The following is a 20,634-nucleotide window of genomic DNA, read 5'->3' as shown; positions in this document are numbered from 1 at the left end:
CAGCATTATGAAGCAATCCACAGCCACTGCAGCACAAGTTCGATCCCCGCCCAAGGAGGTGACACACACAGCATAGCAGATCTCTCCTGTCAAGCCTGTCGCTCCCTTCAGCAGTGTATTTCATTCAGTCTGCCTGTTTTGTTCCCCGCTCTTATCTCTGGTGAATCCTCTATCCTCCCACACCTCTGGCCTGTACCCCAGTTCTTGCATGCATAAATCTTCAAAAAAAAAAATAAAGCTCAATCATATATTTAACTATAAGGGCCTTCTAGTTGCATTCCTCCCCCCAAAGTGTCAAGGCAACTTCAACCAGTAGAATATACTTTTATACATTGGGTATCCTAGGATCATCTAACAAATGAATTTAAAACACCTAGTATTTCTATAATCTCACCACCAGAACCTATTTTATTAATGCCACAACAGAAATATGGGTTTAAAAGTCAAAACCACCAATTCACATTAAGGTCTACATGTGAGAAGTTTCCACTGATCTGTTTAAGCATATAGGGTCATTACAAAGGAAACTTAAAAATCAGGGCCTTTCTGGTGGCGCAAGGGGTTAAGCACATCCCTACGAGGCAATCGACAGCCTTTGCAGCATGAGTTCGCTCCCCGGCCGGCCAGGGAGCTACCCACATGGCGCAGCAGACCTCTCCTATCTCGCCCGCTGCTCCCCTCAGCAGTGTATTTCAGTCTGCCTGTTCTGTTCCCCACTCTGTCTGGTGAATCCTTTCACACACACACCCACCCACCCCCCAGGCACCTGTGGCCTGTACCCCAGCTCTTGTATGCATAAATAAATCTTAAAAAAAAAAAAAAAAAATCAGGGCCTTCCTGGTAGTGTAGAAGCTAAATCTTAGCGCTATCACCTCTATAGCGTGAGTTCGATCCCAGGTCAGGAAGCTAACCCACATGGCGCAGCAGACCTCTCCTGTCTCCCCCTCTTCTCCCCTCAGCAGTGTATTTCAGTAGATCTGCCTGTTTTGCTCCCCACTCTGCCTCTGGTGAATCCGCTAACCCCCGCACCTTTGGCCTACACCCCAGTTCTTCTATGCAAAAGCAAACAAAAAAAATCAAAGTAAACTTAAAAATCAAATTGAAATCAGGATTTAACATGAACTCCTTAAGTCTTAAATCTTCATTAAAACTACATATTCAAGTAATGGCAACCAACTATTAAGGTGTAAAACGTATAAGAGTGGGCCTCCCTGCTGGTGCAAAGTCTCAGCACTTCATGCTATCAGCAGCCACCGCAGCATGAGTTTGATCCCTGGCCAGGGGACTGACCCACATAGTGCAGCAGACCTCTCCTGTCTAACCCGCTGCTTCCCTCCGCAGTTTATTTCAATGGATCTGCCTGTTCTGCTTCCCATTCTGTCTCTGGTGAATCCTCTCACCACTGCTAGCCTACACCCCAGATCTTGCATGCATAAATATTTTAAAAAATTTAATTTAAAAAAAAAAAAAACTTACAAAGAGTATTTCAGAGTATCATCAAGTTCCATGATTGCAGCTTGGTTACCACAGCGATAACAATAGTTTGGAGCACTGAAAATCGTCACTACATTCCGGTCATGGCACCAGTTATATCCCTGAAAGGAAAAGAAAGCAGATAAAAATCTATTTTACTCCCTATTTAAAATACACAATTAATTGAGACTCTATTTGACAAAGGGGGAAAAAATTAAAAAAAAAAAAAAAAAAAAAGACATCACCTATCACCCAAAAGGCTTTGAAAAATTTTAGTGCTTCTCCACGGTCTAACAATTTTCTGTACTCTGTGAACATTAAAAATATATACATATACTTATTATTCCCCAACTTACAAAACTGGATTATAAAAAGAGAACCCCTAAAAAAAAGCCATTAAAAAAACAAAGCAAAACAGAAAACTGCTTCTTATACACCTGGTCTTATATAAATAGCCAAGTATTTTATCAGCTTCTCATACTTTAGTGCCCCTAACAACAATCCAAGGATGGGAATATGGCTATTCCTTGTGGAGGCTGGTAACATAGTCCAGGAGACCAGAACTTTATTCTCTCCTTAGTCACAGATGAAGGTCCCTTATTGACATGCCCAGGTACAAAGCAGATGCCTCTAGGCTCTCAGGCTTAATTCTTCAAAGTCCATCTGAAGTATCAGCTCCTTTGTAAGTACTGTTCAAAAATTTCTCTCCCTATTTTTAGCAACGTCAGCCTTTACTGTTGATACTGAATTAGTTCTAAGTAGTAATCCAAAGTGAATCCTCATTTTCTAAATAGAAGGGTCTATGCTACAAACTAACTCCATTTTTCCTTTAGTTTTTTCTTTCAAATCACCTGTAATCCTCTTAGCCAAACAACTACACCTTAGTATATTTCTTCCCAAACTCTCCTCCATACACATACACTACATATATGAAATAAACATTATACCCCCTTTTCCATCCTTAAAACCCAAGTGCTTCCCAGTCATGAAGAATTCTCCGAAAACATACTGACTGTGAATCTCAATGTAATCAAAAGATTTTATTTCCAATGTGCATCTACTGAAAAGGCCAGGCTATAACGGCAACTTCATCAGCATGAATATATGGCATGTTCTTAATATCATTAATTTAAAACACCCTATTATCTTCCTTCATTTAAGTTTCCTTAAAAAGCAAATCAGGTTTCAAAGAACAGAACGTACCTCCATCACCAGCTGGTGAGCTCTAGACACCAAAGTGAGGCCATTGGCATGATTAAATGTTTCAGAAATATCTTGCCCAAAAGTGTAACCAGCTCCTCGAGGAGATATACCCCAACCACCACGGTCATCTGGATCTGACCACAGCAAATCACACATTGGACCCTAAAAAGCAAGTTAAGTTATAAAGTGCCTCTTGCAAATTTGAGTATCAGAAGTAGCACCCTACATCATACTTTTGAGGTGTCTGTAGAAAACGGTAAGAGGTTTTTGTAGTTATGTTACATATCTATGTCAAATAATTACGAATCCATTTCCAGATGTCTTTAAGAGGCACAGCTTACATCAATGAGCCCCAAAAGCACCATGCCCTAAATGTTTAATCTGCCTATAGTATGCAAGCTTTATCGTTAGGCAGGCTAGTCCAGTAATTAAGGCAGAGGCTCTACAGACAACCACCACCTAAATCTTAAACCCAGTCCTAAAAGCACCGAGATCTTCGTCAGTTTTCTCAATGTTACCTTCTCTGAAGAATGGGGGTAGGCAAGAATGATCACACCACATGGGGTTGTTTTTGGAATTAAATGAGAACACTTGTAATGAACTAAGTTAAAAATTAAATTCCTCTTTTCCTTAAAGTTTTCAGAAAATGTTTTATTAAAACAAAAGTTAATACCTCATGAGGAACTTCTTGTAGGCGATCAAGTGCTCTGATGTGATCCAGTGTATCTATGGATGGTGAGAGGCCACCATGTAGACAGAAGATCTGAAAAGAGTGGTTTACAATGTTAACCTCACCTAAAATAATACTTTTAAATTTCTGGGCTAAGCTATAAGCTGTAGGTGGTTCTATTGGTGTTTCTGTGTGCTGTCAGAACCAGGCTTGTCACGGCAGCATCTTTAGTCTGTTCTAAACCACCAACTACACACCTCAATCAGCTACCCTAAGAAATGTTTCTCTGACCTTACTGTCACCACAGACTGTTTTTTCTCTCAAAGAATTTACTTGGAATTTCTTTTGTACACACCTCTATCTGGAGCACTAAATAGTTAATTACATCTCCTAGACTTGTCCAGAAACGGCCTGAGAAGATGGATGGACATCTTTTATCCCTGTGATACCAACATATAGTTCAGTGCCTGGAACTAAGGTGACACTTCAAAAGGCCCAAAAAGAACATGATGGTGAAAAAAATAAATCACTGTAACCTAAACATTAAGAAAGCAGATGCTTTAAAACAACTGGGCATGTAAGTTTTAAAAGAGTTACATACCTGCCCATCCACCAAGGCAGTGAGAGGAAGATAGTCAAAAAGATCTGTAAAATATTTCCAAACATTTGCATTTCCATATTTCCTTAAACACTCATCATAGAAACCATATACTTGTGTGATCTGTCTGCTCTCATGATTTCCTCGAAGAATGGTGATACGTTCACGGTAACGAACCTGAAACAAATGGAAAACAACATGAATAGCTGGCTTCTTCAAAAATCAAACAACAACTCTACAGGGAGAAATAGTTCCAATTTTGTTGGAAAAGGTATCTCACACCGGGCCGCCCCTGGAGGAGCTGCTCCGGTTGAGCGCTGGGCTACGAGGCTGCCTGCAGCCTCTGCAGCACCGGTTTGTTCCCCGGCTGCCGGCAAGGGTACCCCCCTTCTCCCACACACACAAAAAGATATCTCACACCTACACATTGCACACCAAACTGAAACCACATCTACAAACACTATCTACAGGTATTTGCCAACCTTAATTCTCAACCAAAATCAAACTCCCACTCTACCACTAACTTTACACCAAGCATAGTCCTGTGAAACTCCAAAATGAATTCTTAAAACATTACAATGATTTTCAGTAAATTTGTAGCATGTAACAATCTTCACAATCCAGTTTTAGCCTTTCCATTATCCTTAAAAAACCCTTCATGCCTATTGCAGTCCTAACACATTTACTTTTGTCTCTTGAAATTTGCCTTTCCAAAAAAATTTTATATAATGGAATCATACAATATGTAAATCTTTTGTGTCGGTCTTTTTCACTTACCAGAATATTTTTGAGGCTTCTCTGTGAACTGGTCAGTAGTTTGGTTCTTCTTTATTGCTGCACCGTAGTCTGCTGTATGGCTATACCACATTTTATTTCTCTGTTCACTGCTAGGACATTTGGATTATTTACAGATTGGGGCTATTATGAATACTGTTGCTATGATCATTTTTGTATGGACATATGCTATGCTTTCATTTTTTGTGGGTAGATTCCCACATTGAGTATAACTGCTAGATCATATGGTGTATGCTGATTTTTTTTTTTTTTTTTTTTTGAGAAACTGCCAAACTGCATTTCAACGTGGCTGGACCACTTCACATTGCCAGCAGCAGTGTATGAAGGCCCCCATCTCTCTACAAAGTCATTAAGACTTGGTAATATCAGCCTATAGATTACAGACATTCTAATGGGTGTGACTGTGACTTTTTACATTTCTCTGACATGATTTTGAGTCTCTTCCTGTGCTTATTGAACAGTCCTACATCTATTCAAATATTTTGTCCATTTTTGTCTTTTGAGTTTTAATAGTTTTTTAAAAAAAAAATGAGTACATACACTTTTTTGTGATGTAATCTGAAGAAAATCTTAACTTTGATAAAGTAACATGGATAATTCTTTAAGTAGATCTAAATAATCTTTACCTAATTCAAGATTACAGATTTTCTCCTGTTTTATAAGATTTAAGGCTTTAGTTTTTACATTTAGGTCTATGATAAAATGTAGTCCATTTGTATGGTATGAGGCATCGAAGTTCATTTTGCAAATGGAGATCCAGTTGTATCAGCTCTATTTTCTTCCCCTCTGCATTAGTGTGCCAGGCTGCCCTAACAATGTACCACAGACTGGGGAGTTTAAACAACTGGTTTTTCCTTACATTTCTAAGGCTCTAAGTGTTGACAGTATTGGTTTCTTCTGAAGACCTCTCTCCCCTCTGTTACCTGTGTCCTATTACCTCCTTACAAGGACACCAAACTGGATTAAGGCCCACATGACTGCATTTTACCTTAATTACCTCCTTAAAAGTTCTATTGCCAAATACAGTTACATTCTAAGGAACCTCGTGGGGTCTGGGACTTCAACTTCTGGATTGGGTGTGTGGTAGGGAGGGGGCATACCCACAATTCAGCCCATAACACCTTTAAACATGAATTCGTACTCATTCCTCCTGGATACAGGTCCAGGTTAGCATGTAAGGTTGCTTTCATCAAATCTAGAAATCACTACTGAAACATTCTATCGTTTAATCCAAAATCATTTTACAGATGCAGAACATTATTACCGCCCAAAATGTGTTGTAGTATTTTACAGGATTCAGACAAGAAGCTTCATGAATACATATATTATTTGCCTAAAATTCAGCTCTCGCCAAAACCTAGTCATTGGTTCTAATATTAGAAATCTCTGGCATCATTTTGTCATTCTGCATATTCTTTAATAAGATCATATCCCCAAAAGGTAAAATAAAACCATTTATTTTAAGGGAAAGGCAAAAGCCTGCCATTCTAAAAATCATTTACCATTGTGTTTTAACATCAGATCTCTGTACATTTCCCAAAGCTACAACTGGTACAAAGCAATTTGTTTTGTTTTGTTTTTTAGTCATCTCTACAGCTCTAAATTATCATGTTAAGTTTAATGGTTGCAAACTATTCCACTGAGATAAATCATAATTAGATATTCACTTACCGTTGGATATTTAGAGCAATTCATTATGGTATTAAAAACAATGATGTAATTTATGTCTTCACATAAATAAAGCTCTTTTCCCCTTGAACTTTTCACAGTAAAATTTTGATATAGGATTACTGTGTCAAAGGAAATAAACACCCCAACATTTGATATGCTTCATTCCTTTACAAAACTTCAAAAGGATCTAGAAAGGTAATTTTTTTAATCACCTTTCCACACCCCGATTTACTGAACTAAATGAAATTTCTAGTTGATGAGTGCTCTTAAGATTTTTTAAATGATTGGAGTGTTCTCTTCCTTAGCGAATATAACCTTTTGTTTTTATTCTACACCACCCCCTTATACTCAGAATGAAGACAGACCTATGATTTATAAGACCCAAACCCAAATACCTGCATTCAATAATGTGAAGTTTTACTCTGAAACCTAAAACCTAATATTCATAGAGAAAATCACAAATTCACCAGGGGGAAAAAAGAACATTCAAGAGGACTGTCTTAACCAGTTCAATATGCCCAAACATATAATTACCTTAAGAGCTACAAGCAGAGTAACTGTTTCAACTGAATAATATCCTCTGTCAACATAATCTCCCATAAACAAGTAATTCGTGTCTGGTGATTTGCCACCAATTCTAAACAGTTCCATGAGATCATGAAATTGCCCATGCACATCTCCACAGACGGTGACTGGACATCGAACCTCTTGCACGTTGGATTCTTTTGTCAAGATTTCTTTAGCCTACAGAAGGAGAAAAAAGTAAACAAATATATGTAGCATTACGACATTAACCAAGATGTTTATTTACACTTAATGTAACTCAAAGGTCAGATTCGGTATAAGAAAAAATTGCATGCAGTTAAGAACCTATTAAAGTAAGAAGGTAAGCTAGTGCTGGTTTCTATCCATACCCAGAAAAAAATGTTTTATCAAGATTACCCCATTCCTCTCATCAAAGCAGTTGTAGGGCCTATCTGTTGCCATCTAATTAAATGCTAAAAAGACTTATCATTAGCAGTTATAAGTAAAATCATTGAAAATGGAGCAAGACATTCATGTATATACACTTTCTTAACTTTACAGTTCTAATTATAATGCTTGTCCCTTCAAGATTCCAGGAAACATCCAGAAACTAATGAGGGTTTCTGAATGTTGCTTGACTTTAGTTTTGGAAGACATTTAAAATTTTGTCTGTATTTTTTATGCTTTTTATGCCAAAACAGACTTCTTGTTTTACACTGTGACTACTCACATGTTTATTGATCATTTACTGTATGCCAGGCAAAGTATCACTGATTTACTCAACCATACGAATGACACTATTATGTCAGGCCCTGTTCACTGGAGTGATAGGTGTTTCCCACAGGAGAGACTGACAACAACAGGACCACCAACAAACAATAAAATATGGATTGTGCTAAGTACTGTAAAAGAAAGGGGGAAGAGAGTAACTGGTAGAGGCCATGTTAAAATTGCACAGTGAACAAGACAGCCCACATAAAAGTAGGCAGTGCAGCAAGAGAAACAGTCACTAAAACAAGCATTACAAAAGAAAAGGCAACGCTGAAACATGCTAGAGTAAGCAGCAACTGGACAGTGTAGGAAAACTGCTCCAGGACGAAAGACTGGGCAGCAGGAGTTAGTTCAGGAAGGGAACGGAAGGCAGCTCCATACAGGCAGATGTAATCATGGGCATAAAGTCCAGGAATTAAGGGAAATGTTAACATAGTTGAAGCTTACCATGAAAGAGTGCAGAACAGGGCAGTGTAGGGTGACCAAAAAGCCTGGTTTTAACACTAAGTCTTGAGTTACACTCAGGCAAACCCTGAGTAATTCAACTGAGATAGGAAATGTAGAGAGAGAATAGGGCACGGGCACAGACGGAAAAACAAGTATATTCACAGTAGTATTAGAACAGTGACTCAATAGCAGAAAACTTGATGAGTGAATTTAGGATTTCAGAGATAAGGGCATGTATATGAATGAAATGAAATAGAGCTTACAGGCCAACAGCATCCAGTGAACAAATCGCCAAGTCCTGCCTAATCTAAACTATCTCAAATCTACCTATTTCTCTGCTTTTATCTTTTTTGCCATTACCCTGGTCTAAGTGACCATTATCTCATTTGAATTACTATGCTAACCTCCACAATGAGCTACCTATTCCCATTATTACTGTCTTTATCTATTTTCCATATAACAATCAAATTCGCCAGATGGGGCTTTTAAGAACTCACCAGATGGGGTTTCCCTGGTGGCCTAGGGGTTAAGATTCAGCACTATCACCTCTATGGCCTGAGTTCAATCCCCCACAGCAGGGAACTAACCCACATAGGGTGCAGCAGACCTCTCCTGTCTTGCCCACTGCCCTCGTTAGCAGTTCTTTAGTTAACTACCTGTTCTGCCCCCCCATTCTGTCAGGTGAATCCTCTCACCTCCTGCACCTTTGGACCACAACCCCAGTTCTATGCATAAATAAATCAATCTTAAAAACAAAACAAAAATATTGAGGTTCTCGATAGATGCCTTCAGGGAAAATGATGGATGTCTCCCAAGACCAACAACAGAAATACAGGCTTGGGAATTGCTACCAAGTTCTCTGGAGACTAAAGGAGTAATAGGTAACAGCTAGCTCTAAGGAAATATGCCCAAGTATCTAGATAAAAGACTGAAACTGCAAGAAGTTCATCATTGAGTAGCAGGAAGCAGCATCCACTCGTATCTGGGAAGGCTCTTAGAGAAGATATATGATTTCCTTAGGGAGAGTCAGCTTTCAGTAAGATAAAAAATTGAAAAAAAAAATTGTTCTGAGAATAGGTTTAAGGCATTTGCTTCATATACCTAATCAACATTTACTGAGTCTCTTCTATAAGTGACCAACATTGCAGAATGGAGTTCTAGAATGTTTAATGAAAAGGGAATATACTGCAATATGGGGGTGAAATTACCACAGAGAATTGTTGCTAGTGAGTAGCACTGTTCATTACCTCTTGAATGACAAAGATGACAAGTACTAGTTTTTTAAAAATGGTATGTAACCATTCATAGCTCCACATTACATATCACTTGGGAAATGTAAAAAAAAAAAAAAAAAAAATCAGAGTTTGATGAGTTGCCTTCAAATATGCTCCCCCCAAAGTGTGGGAATTTTGAAGAGTGGTTTTTAAACTTAGCTGTACCTAAGCTTGTTATGGTGTAGGATGGGGAGAAGAAACTTAAAATTATTGATGCCTTAGATCTCACACCTAAAGATTCTGACTTAATTGGAAGAGGAGTCTTCTATGTGTGACCAACTTTGTGGAATGGTGTTCTAGAATGTTTAATGAGAAGGGAATACACTGCAACATGGACGTGAAATTACCACAGAGAATTGTTGCTAGGTGTATAATGACACATTCTTGTAAAAAAAGGTTTTAGCAGCAGATAAAACTGAATGTCTCCCAAGATCACATTCTGTAATCCCTCTGCCCCTTAGGCAAAGTAACTACTAAATAGCATGCTGATGAACATCCTTTAAAAACCTTGTTTACAAATTTTAAGTACATATTACATGCCTACAGAAACAAATTTTCCTTGGCATTTTTTCAGCAGCCTGCTTAACAATGCATCTCTAAATTCGGTAATATATACATACAGATCATGCAGTTTTTTCCTAAGGGATTATAAAACATGGAAGAGAAGGGCAATAAAAATACTGCAATGGACACCCAATTATTGGCACTCTTGCATACATATGCAACTATGTTTCTTGAAATATGCTGTGAAGTATATCTATTATATCTAGCCGCTTGTATTTTTTCATGCTGACACCACCAAATTGTCCTTAAAAATGAAAAGTACACTGTATCTACAAACTGAGGATGTTTAACTTCTAAATCCAGGAGAGTCAAAGCCTTTCCCTTCCTACCAAATTTTAGACCAGGAACAATAATTCACAATTAAATCCAAAAGAAAAGAGTATAATATATCAGATGCAATTAAGCTAACCATTGTGTATACAGCAGACCACTGTATGACCAAATCACTTTTACAGTAGGTACATCCTATTAAAATACAAATCACTTACAATTTAATATTCACATTACTATTGCCTCCAACGTCTGTACAAATGTATCAAAAACAATTTTAATTAAATTGAAACAAGAGATTATAAAAAAGCATGATGACTGAGGTATTAAAGTGAGTGGGTAGAAGAATTTGGTTTTTCCCATCCACTCCATTAGCAAATCTAAATGATTCTGGAATAAGTTTTACCAATTTAAGTTACCAATTACACAATATCCATGTATTTTTGGGCTTACATTACTGTATTTTCAATGCATGACAACAACCGATCAATATCTAAAGCAGGAATCTACTGTAACAAATCCAAATTTACAAAGGATCAGTTTTAAAAATATTCTTGGTTTTTTGGTCTCAATTTATCAGCTCTCAGATGATCACTACACCAAAACACAGTATCCCAGATAACAAAGCCTCAGAGATTTCTGAGGGAAACTGCTCTCTCAAGGAATCAGACCTACAGGTCCCAGAAGCACCTAATAGAATCCATTCTGGTTTACCTAATGGGATCTCTCTAATGAGTCACCTTTAGCGCCTCCACGTCTTCAATCAATCATAAGTTCCAAAGGTGGAAATCCAACTTCATTTCTCTACTTTAACACTCAAAGGAAATGGCAGAACCAGACTCTGACTGGAACTTAATTAACATTAGAGATTTTGTTTTGTTTTGTTTTTAACAACTACTTTGCTCTCTGGCATTTGGACTCCTGTAATTTAAAACCTCATGTCACCTGAATTATATGCAGAAGCAAAACATACAACGCTAACTTTTTTGCTTCCTCTGAAACTATTCCTACCTTCAAATATCTCCACTAATATAATTAACAAAGAGGTGGGGGAGGATGCTAAAAATCAAGTTTTAAACAGTGCAATAAGGACCATAATAATTTTTAGTTATTGGAACTGTAATGGTATGGGCAGGAAAAAATGAGTTCAGGGAAAAAACACTTGCTATAAAAACTTCTCAGAACAAGGCCAAAAGTAAATAGGCTAACTAATTAATAAGCTTATCACAAGTAACCACGCTAAGCCTAACCACAATAACAACAGGAAAATACAGATGAATTAGGCCTAAATTACACCTCAGAGATCATTCAAGCCAAAATTTTTCAAGAAAGACAACAAAAACACAGAAACCAAGAAGATTCACCAAGAACATATATATTAATTCCATTAGTGACACACAAAAGCAAAATAATTTCCATTGAACCCTATAAAAATAATGCATGCAGCACAGTTGTTTATAGATTGGAAAACATGGGGCCTCCCTGGTGGCGCAAGGGATTAAGCACCACACTATGAAGCAATCTACACCTTCTGCAGCAGGAGTTCGATCCCCGGCCAGGGAGCAACCCACATGGCGCAGCAGACCTCTCCTGTCTTTCCCGCTGCTCCCCTCAGCAGTGTACTTCAGTCTGCCTGTTCTGCTCCCCACTCTGTCTCTGGTAAATCCTCTCACTCCCCTCATCTCTGTCCTGTACTCAACTCTTGTATGCATAAATAAATCTTAAAAAAAAAAAAATGGGAAAAACATTAGAATGCTAATATTGTTTATTTGAATGATGAAACTGTTACTGCTGCAACCCTACCAAACCAACAAAATCTATTTTTTTGTATCCCCTACCAGTTATTTTTCACTCACACAGACTGGTCATTTTGTATCCTGAATTTTCACTAGCTTAATTTCCTACAGCAATATTGTGGTAATTTTAACCTGTTATCCCACTGAACACATCTACACTTGTGTTGTTTTAATTATTTCCTTTAAAACAATGTTCAATTATGAGACTGACTAGGGGGCAAAATACTACTGACCTTTTTTTGGGGGGGAGGGAGTTCATTGGTACTAAAAAACTCAATTATGCCCAGTTTATTAAAAAATTGGATTAGTGGGGCCTCCCTGGTGGCACAGTGGCTGAGCGCTGGGTTGCGAAGCTGCCCGCAGCCTCTGCAGCGCCGGTTCAATTCCCAGCCGCCAGCCACCGGGTGAGGGTCCCACATGGCGCACAGACCTCTCCTGCAGCCCGCTGCTCCCCTCAGCAGTGCATTTTGTCAGTCTGTTCTGCTTCCTGCTCTGGCTCTGGTGAATTCTCTCACCCTCCCGCGCCTCTGCCTGTACCCAGTGCTTGTATAAATAAATTAATAAATCTTAAAAAACAAAAACAAACAAACAAAAAAAAACTGGGCCTCCCCTTGTGGTGCAGCGGTTGAACGCTGGGTTGCGAGGCTGCCCGCAGCCTCTGCAGCGCCAGTTCGATCCCCGGCCACGGGTGAGGATCCCACACACACAAAAAAAAAAAAAAAAAAGAAAGAAAGAAAGAAAAAAACTGGATTACTTTTACAGTAAGTGGAAGAATGTATTCATTCCCATCTATTTCAGATGTTATCTGATTGAATTTTTCAGCTTGAAGTTCTAATTTTTTTTAAAGATTTATTTATGCATACAAGAACTGGATTACAGGCCAGAAGTTTGTGGGGGGGGGGGGGGGAAGGATTCACCAGAGACAGAATGGGGAACAGAACTGGCAGATTGACTTAAATACACTGCTGAAGGGAGCAGTGGGCAAGTCAGGAGAGGTCTCCTGTGCCATGTGGGTAGCTCCCTGGCTGGCCAGGGATGAACTTGTATTGCAGTGGCTGCAGATGGCTTCAGAGGTTGCATCTTAACCCCTTGTGCCACCAGGGAGGCCCCAAAGTTCTAAATTTTTATTAGTTGTTTACAGTGTTATCTCTCATATAAATTGTCCACACATGTACTATGGGTATTCAGAGCTAAATGTTGTTCTAATGTACTTTTCCATTAAAAAATCTGCTGATTATTAATTCCAATGTTTGTTGGAATTTCTGCTCATGTAAACTTATCTAATCATAGTTGAGTACATTTACCAAAATAGCCATAAAGATGAGCTGGAAAAAAATGCAATAATTAAGTTCTGTAATTTTGCTGTTTCGTTTAAGCAGAATTGAATACATATGAACACTTTTTAAAATTGCAAAGTAATTAATTTGCAAATCAGAATCATTTTTTCAATATCGTAAGAGGATTTATTTTGCGTCATACAGCTTTTATGAAAGTAAAAGACAGGGTTATTTGATTTTCATAACTGCAAAATAATTAGATTTATGATAAACTTGTATATATGGCTAATTTTTACTCTGATGTGATATGTAAGGTATTACTAGTCTTGAAAGCAAATGAACCAGGGCCTCCTTGGTGGCGCAAGGGGTTAAACTGTGGCAGTATGAAGCTAACAGCATGCCACTCAGGTCAATCCCTGGCTGGCCAGGGAGCTAACCCATGTGGCACAGCAGAACTCTCCTGCCTCGCCCACAGCTCCCCTCAGCAGTGTATTTCAGTCAGTCCACCTGTTCTGTTCCCCACTCTGTCTTTGGTAAATTCTCTCTCCCCATGCACCTATGGCCTATGCGTAAATAAATCTTTAAACAACAACAAGAAGCAGCAAATGAACCAACCTTGAGTTCATTATTTTCAAATATCAACGAACCTCTCTTCATATCACTCATCTTCCACTAGTTATGTAGAACAGATGTCTGTAGTATTTTATGAAACATTTCAACCTTCTTTATTTAAAATCAGTATGAATATACTCTTATAACCCTTGCTGTAATGTTCTAGGAACCTGTTTTTGCTATTTAGTTTAAAAGCTTAAGGTCTAATAGAAAGAGATAAATAAGGGATGACAGATACTTCTAAAATCATATTTAAAAAATAGGATTTAATGTTTTTCCATCTGTTTGTGCCAAATAATCCTCACCTCTGACCAAAATGAGTAACACTGTTTACTTTAAAGGCATATGTCCCAAGTATGCTTTGATCTTTACTAAATTATCTACACGCATGCATGAATTAAATACTCCCAATCATTCTTGCAGAAGGAAAAAAAGTCCACTAATTAGAGAAATGTTGCTCTCTACAGAGTTTATAAATTCCCACAATCCATTATGAACAAGTCAATGACTCTCACCTCTCTTATCTGTAAAAGGCCACTTGGCATTAGATATTCTTTATTAAGGCCCCTTCCACACTGTAAATCCTAGTTCTCCCCTAAAGAACTTGTTAAGCCTTTTTATTAAATAAAAGTCAGAATCACCAAAAGAAATAGAGAATGGACTGTGCTGCTTGTTTATAAATTATGGGTGACAGGAAAATAAAACTTGTTCAACCTCCTGAGTAATATGAAATTCTGTTATGAGAGCAAAACAAAAGTAACAAATCCCTTCAGAATAATGCTATAAAGATAAAACTATTAAAAATAATAACTGAGATGAGGGTTTTTGTGATTAACAAATTGATCAATGAATTTTGAGTAAATGAATTGCAAAAACAAAGGCACACTGTCACATATCACTAACATTCCACAACATTTCCAAACCACATTTTGTGTATCATTCTAGCCAGGTAAACTGTATGCCAACACACTGTAGAACAAACATTCTCAACCTTCCTTCAGGCCCCTCAACAACAAAAATGGTAAAAATTTCCATCCTAAATGACTGAGACAGAGGTGGGGACAGGCAGTACCTGAGCAACTGGCCAGCTGGTCATGTACACTTTAGAAATTATCCAGATTCAGATACACACATTTCTGTTACTGCCTTGTGCTTGCTTTCCAATCTATTATACCAACATATATGTAGGCAACAGTAACTTAGTATTGTGAAGTTAAGCAGTTAATCCCAATTTGTTCTTTATATTTCTTTCCATCCCCATTCCCCAGTCATTTATAGAGCCAGATCTCTCTCCACTTTAGCCTCTTAATACCACTTATGCTCTAGAAGCTGGAAAAAAGCTATTTTAAAAAGCCAAAAACTTTTTCAATCCTTGTTCTCATCCAACTCAGATATCACCTGTGCAGATGAGTGTAGGGTGAGGGTTTTTTTCTCATCAGAAAAATAGTAATGAGAAATTAGTAAAGAAAAAACAAGGGAAAACACGAGAAAAGGGTAAAAGGAGAGAGTGTGTGACTGTGTGTGTATGGGTTCCCCCCACCATTACACATAAATTTTCCGTTATCTATTCAGTACCCTCAAAAAAGACCCCTCTCGCCACTATTACCTCAACACAAACCCAATGTCTCCTGGTTTTCCCGGTTTATCTCCTTCAAATTAAACAAAAAATACCCTAAAGTAACTTGAACAAACTTGGCTTACAATGATAGGGAAAATACTTGCTGCCATGTAGGGAGGGACACCACAGACTGGTGGTACAAATGTTATTCCATACAGTCCTCCAGTGCCCACTCTTCTTTCTGTAGTATAGTTTCACCTTAGCGATACAGCTAATATTTGCAGGTGCAGAACTCTTAGTTCTGATGGAGGAAACAAAGGAAGAGCTGGGGACCTGTGTGCCTGAATCAGAATGTTCACTTTTCACTGTCTACGCTACTGTGTCAACCCAAAATTAACTGTGTGTCTGCTTCATGCATGGGAGATCATGGAACACAAAAAATGGAAGCTAAGAAAGGCGTCTTACAAGTTGTAATGAACAATATAAATTATAAAAGTCAGTTATGTTTTACTGGAATCATTTAGAGCTTAGTATGTAGGTCATGATTTACACCATCAGAGAAAACACAGAAAATGAACTACGGTTTTCATCCCACTAATGTTATTTGAACAGCAAGTTGGCTATATCAAGACAAGACTCACCCAATGTTTTACATTGGGTTTAAAACCCCCAAGTCTAGGCAATCTCAATTTAGCCTATATAGTCAAATTACTTTACCTTTCTAAACCTCTGATTTCTATCTGTAATTGAGGACAATAAATGTCCCATAAACTTGTTAAAAGAACTGTGCATGTGAAAGTAGATAATATTCTATATTGTGCTTCCCTCTCTCTCAACTGTTTGTGCTCAATATTTAAATTACTTTCATGGAAATGAGCCAAACAACCTTTTAAACACACACAGACTCACACAAATATATTACCCATTCCATGCAGGAGTTTAATCTTGATCAAATAATTTGCAGTTCATCCAACTAGAAGGAAGCAGTCTGCTTTTTTTCATACTCATGTAACAAATGCTAAAACTAAGTAAAGCTTTAGCTACTGCCTTTTATTTATAGTGCTTTAGAGCAATGGAAAACAGCATACCTAGGTAAAGAACTCCTTTGGGAAAAAAAAAATCTGGCTATCAAACAACATTTTCCACAAGTCTGCTAAGACACCAAAGCCAAATACCATACTTAAGCTACTGCTGAAGGAAAACAACAAAAGATATTTCACTATAGGTAATGCAAAAACAAACATACTATTTACCTCCTCCAATTTGTACATGGAAACATACCAAGCCAGTTATACACATGCAGTAACATTACTGACTATAGGACTGTACAGAGGCAAAACTGCATTCACTCACTGCTAAGTCTTTAAACAATCAACAAATTATAACCCCCCAAACAAGGTATACAGCACACACAACCACTTTAGCTCTGCTATAAATCTTAATCACATCTGGGGGAGGGAGAGCATGACTAGTTGGTAGCATTAAAACCATATTCAACGAAATGGGGGGAGGGTGCACAATTGGACTATGGTGGATTATGAGTGTTTTGGTGGTGGAAGTCCTATGGTAAAGGCACCTGAAAGGGGAAACCCTATACTTCCAAAAATACAAACCATGTAAGCCAACATTACCTCAATAAAAAACACAAATACAATGTACACATATATATCATCCACCCTTGTCTATAAATACTCACTTGAATTCTCTGCATTTTTATGACAATAGCCTCATGGCACATTTTTATCTTACTGTTTAATTTTAAATATTCCATTCAAATCAGACATCTTCAGGTGGATGAAAGATGGAACATTTACGTTATCATCCCTTCTTAAAATTCAATGAAATTTTCAACTGTTAAGAAAACTATCTCCAACAAGTGTTTTTTTTTTTTTTAGAAGTGGTGTACAGGCCAGAGTCTCGGCGGGGGGGGGGGGGGGTGTGAGAAGATTCACCAGAGAGAGTGGGGAGCAGAACAAGCAGATGTACCAAAATACACTGCTGAGGGGAGCAGCAGGTGAGACAGGAGAGGTCTTTTGCACTAAGTGGGTTGCTCCCGGCAGGCTGGGGATCAAATTCGAATCACAAAGGCCGCAGACAGCTTCACAGCCCTGGGCTTAACCCCCTGTGCCACCAGGGAGGCCCCTCTAACAAGTTTCTTTAAATAAATAAGTAAATAAGTAAATAAATAAATAAATACAGGGCCTCCCTGGTGGCCCGAGGGGTTAAGCACTGCACTACAAAGCAATCCGCAGCCTCTGCAGCACACACTAGGCAGGCCTCTTCTGTTTCGCCGGCTGCTCCCCTCAGCAGTGTATTTCAGTCAGTCTGCCTGTTCTGTTCCACACTCTTAGTGAATCCTCTCACCACTCCCCCACAGCAACTCTGGCCTGTACCCCAGTTCTTGTATGCATAAACAAAATAAATCTTAAAAAAGAAATACAAAAATCTTCTGCCCTCAAGATTTCAAAATATGTAGCTTTCATCAGATGTGCTATTGACTATACAAATATTAACAGTGGAAAGACAACCTTTATCTTACTAGAGAGACTTGAACAAAAGATTATTTCAAGTGATGCAAGCATCCTAACTCATCCCACATACCTAAAAAAGCTGTCTTCAAATTAACTCAGTTTGGACTGCTAATCTGGTTCCAAAAGTGGAAATACTTACAAACTAAAAAACAATGAAGACTGTGTTGATAGCCCCCAAAAGGATCCACTTCTTGAAATCTAACTTCAAATATTTCCATCTATTTGGCTCCAAGATCTAAAATGTGAGCACATTTACCAGATGCATCTACCTTTAGCCATCCCATCTTAGCACCCAACATTATCTTCTATAAAGCCAACACAGATCCTCACTTCCATGGTTGATCTCCTACAGGTTAGCAACTAGATTTCAGACTCCGTGAGAATAAGAATGATTATTTGTTTATAATTTCCCTTACAAGAGTAAGCTATCTTGTATATTCAACAGGTATTTAATATTTAAACAAAGTATTAATGGCTGAAGGAATTAACCAAAGATATGAAGAGACCCTGGAACATCTGTTTTAACTCTTAAATTTTGACAGAAAAACGTGGACCAAATCAAGTGGTTGCCCAAAAGTCAGCCACAACTACTCAGTCTCCCAGAGACTACAGTCCTGACCTCACTCCAGTGGTCTTCCAATTACGTCATCAATACCTCTCATCCAATGTTTTCTGTACAAATGACTAGTCATGTAGCCAACTAACACAAAGTCTTTATACAGAAAATGTACAGAAAGAACCCTAAAGTCAGTTAAAGTCACCATCGATATTAAGACCTGACAATACACATCGAAAGTGTATTTCTAAACCTTTAAAATAAATACCAACTTTTTTCGATGCAAGAGAACGAAGGTTCAAGAAGCAACAAGACTCATTCATTACGTGGCTACCATTAAAATTTGGCTCCAAAATAAGATGTCACCTAGTCAACTGGTAGTTTTGTTGAGACTTGGGATAAATAAATCTAAACTTAACTCATTTAAATTGAAATTATTTGAAGTCTTGTTTCTTGAAAAGCTTCCTAAGAGCACATCCATTATGTAGCTCATGAACCTGATTTTCACATCAAACCACAAACGAGTTAGCATAATAGCTCTAAACTAATACAAAATATTCCACAATTCTGAAATGAAATGTTCCAAAGTTAATATCGAGAAGGTAAGTTAAAATATTCATATTGGAAAGCAGCATTTTCTATACTTTAGAAAGCTGTAACTAGTAACTAAATAGGCTAACTATTGCCCCAATTCCTAGCGAAAAACCAGAATTGGGTAAAATATAAAGTTTAGTGTTAGTATTGGCTGGACTAAAACATTCCGTATTCTACCTCTGTGAGATATTACTTAAACACTAAGCAAAATGTGTGTAATACAGTAAGCGCTCAATCAACAGCTACTATTACTTACAGCTACAAAAATACAAGCAAGTAACTCCTTCAACAAAGAGCCAAGAGACAAAATTTGCTGCTCTTACAACTTACGTTCGTTTTAAAATTAATGGCAACATGCCAAGTATGTTAAGCTTAGAGAAGGGTTTCACACTATCCAATTTGAGTCAGCATATAAATCACAGATTAAACTGACATTTGATTTTCCATTCAAAAGCTCCTTATGTAGTATGACTCACCAAATTCATTTCTTCCAACTATGAACAATAAGTTCTACTTCTGCCTTATAACTTTCATAATCTCCGTAGAAATTAAGGGTTAATTCTGAAATCCTTTAAAAAACACTTTAAAAAGATCTCGCTAAGACTACTCCGGAATAGTAAAGGTTTGTGACCTTTAGCTAGGTCCCAGGATCGGGCCTACCAGCTTGCCTTTGGGGGAATCCTCTGGATAGTTTTTGGACCTAGGAATTAAGCCACGGTACGAGTAACAAGCCTCTCCTCCACCTCACAGTGGAGTCCCAGACCCCACTCCCAGATCGTAGAACCCAAGCCCTCTCACTGCAATCTGAAAACCGTTCCAGAACCTGGCACACCCGGTCTCCGCTCCCCCTGCCACCCGGCCCGGCGCTAAGGCCCGGAGGCTCCGTAGCCCCGGAGTCGGGTGAAGGGCGCCATTTTAGGCGGCGGAGGCGGCGACAACCAATCCCCGCGCGCGAGGCAGGGGGCGCCGGGTCGCCCGGGAGCTGCGGCCGGGCCGAGCCGGGCGCCAGTCTGGGAGGTTCGGGGCCCCGGGCCGGCGGCCTCCGCCATGTTGCACCCTCCCCGCGGCCGCTTCCTTCTCGCCGGGCCCGGGCCGCGGCACCTCCCACCGCCCAAGTGGAGCTCACCTTCTCGCAGAGGCTCTTAACCTGGGACTCGGACAGCTGCTTGCACTCGTTCAGCTGCTCGATCCACTGGTCCAGCTCCTTGGTGAACACCTTCTCGTCCATGATGCCACCCGTCCGAACCGGCTGCCGCTCCGCGCTACTCCCGCGCCGCCGCCCGCACACGGGCCACACGCACACGCCGCCACCGGCTCCCGGGGAACGTGGATGGCCACTGGCGGTTGCTCGGCGGTAGTGCTGGCCCGATGGCTCGCCGCGCAATGCTCGGCCGCCGGCCGCTGCCCTCCTCCTCCGCTCGCTCTAGCCCCGGAGCTCGGCTCTCTGTA

General features: G+C 39.1%; 1 protein-coding gene and 1 long non-coding RNA gene across 5 annotated transcripts in view; one reads left to right on the top strand and one right to left on the bottom strand.

Moving 5' to 3' along the window:
• Positions 1-5,214, top strand: part of LOC119243469 (uncharacterized) — a 23,639-nt gene extending 18,425 nt beyond the window's left edge. Inside the window, exons 7-8 of one of the 4 annotated variants that reach the window (XR_005124718.2) lie at positions 2,054-2,155; positions 5,002-5,214. This is a non-coding gene — a long non-coding RNA (uncharacterized LOC119243469). Of the gene's footprint in view, positions 1-2,053; positions 2,156-3,740; positions 3,870-5,001 lie in introns of those variants that run through there. The other 3 variants (XR_008551471.1, XR_005124719.2, XR_005124720.2) reach the window with 3 other exon arrangements.
• Positions 1-20,634, bottom strand: part of PPP2CA (protein phosphatase 2 catalytic subunit alpha) — a 21,926-nt gene extending 1,292 nt beyond the window's left edge. Inside the window, exons 1-6 of the mRNA XM_037509321.2 lie at positions 20,312-20,634; positions 6,945-7,154; positions 3,948-4,121; positions 3,350-3,439; positions 2,677-2,838; positions 1,477-1,595 (exon numbers count right to left, since the gene is read on the bottom strand). Of these exons, the coding sequence (XP_037365218.1) occupies positions 1,477-1,595; positions 2,677-2,838; positions 3,350-3,439; positions 3,948-4,121; positions 6,945-7,154; positions 20,312-20,413 (857 nt within the window). The 5' untranslated portion in view covers positions 20,414-20,634. The remainder of the gene's footprint in view (positions 1-1,476; positions 1,596-2,676; positions 2,839-3,349; positions 3,440-3,947; positions 4,122-6,944; positions 7,155-20,311) is intronic.

The sequence above is a fragment of the Talpa occidentalis genome, unplaced genomic scaffold (assembly GCF_014898055.3).
Source record: "Talpa occidentalis isolate TD23 unplaced genomic scaffold, MPIMG_talOcc4v2.1 talOcc4.13, whole genome shotgun sequence".
In the NCBI taxonomy this organism is placed as follows: Eukaryota; Metazoa; Chordata; class Mammalia; order Eulipotyphla; family Talpidae; genus Talpa; species Talpa occidentalis.
The sequence above is the reverse complement of the archived record's forward strand: the minus strand, read 5'-3'. Positions and strand labels throughout refer to the sequence as shown.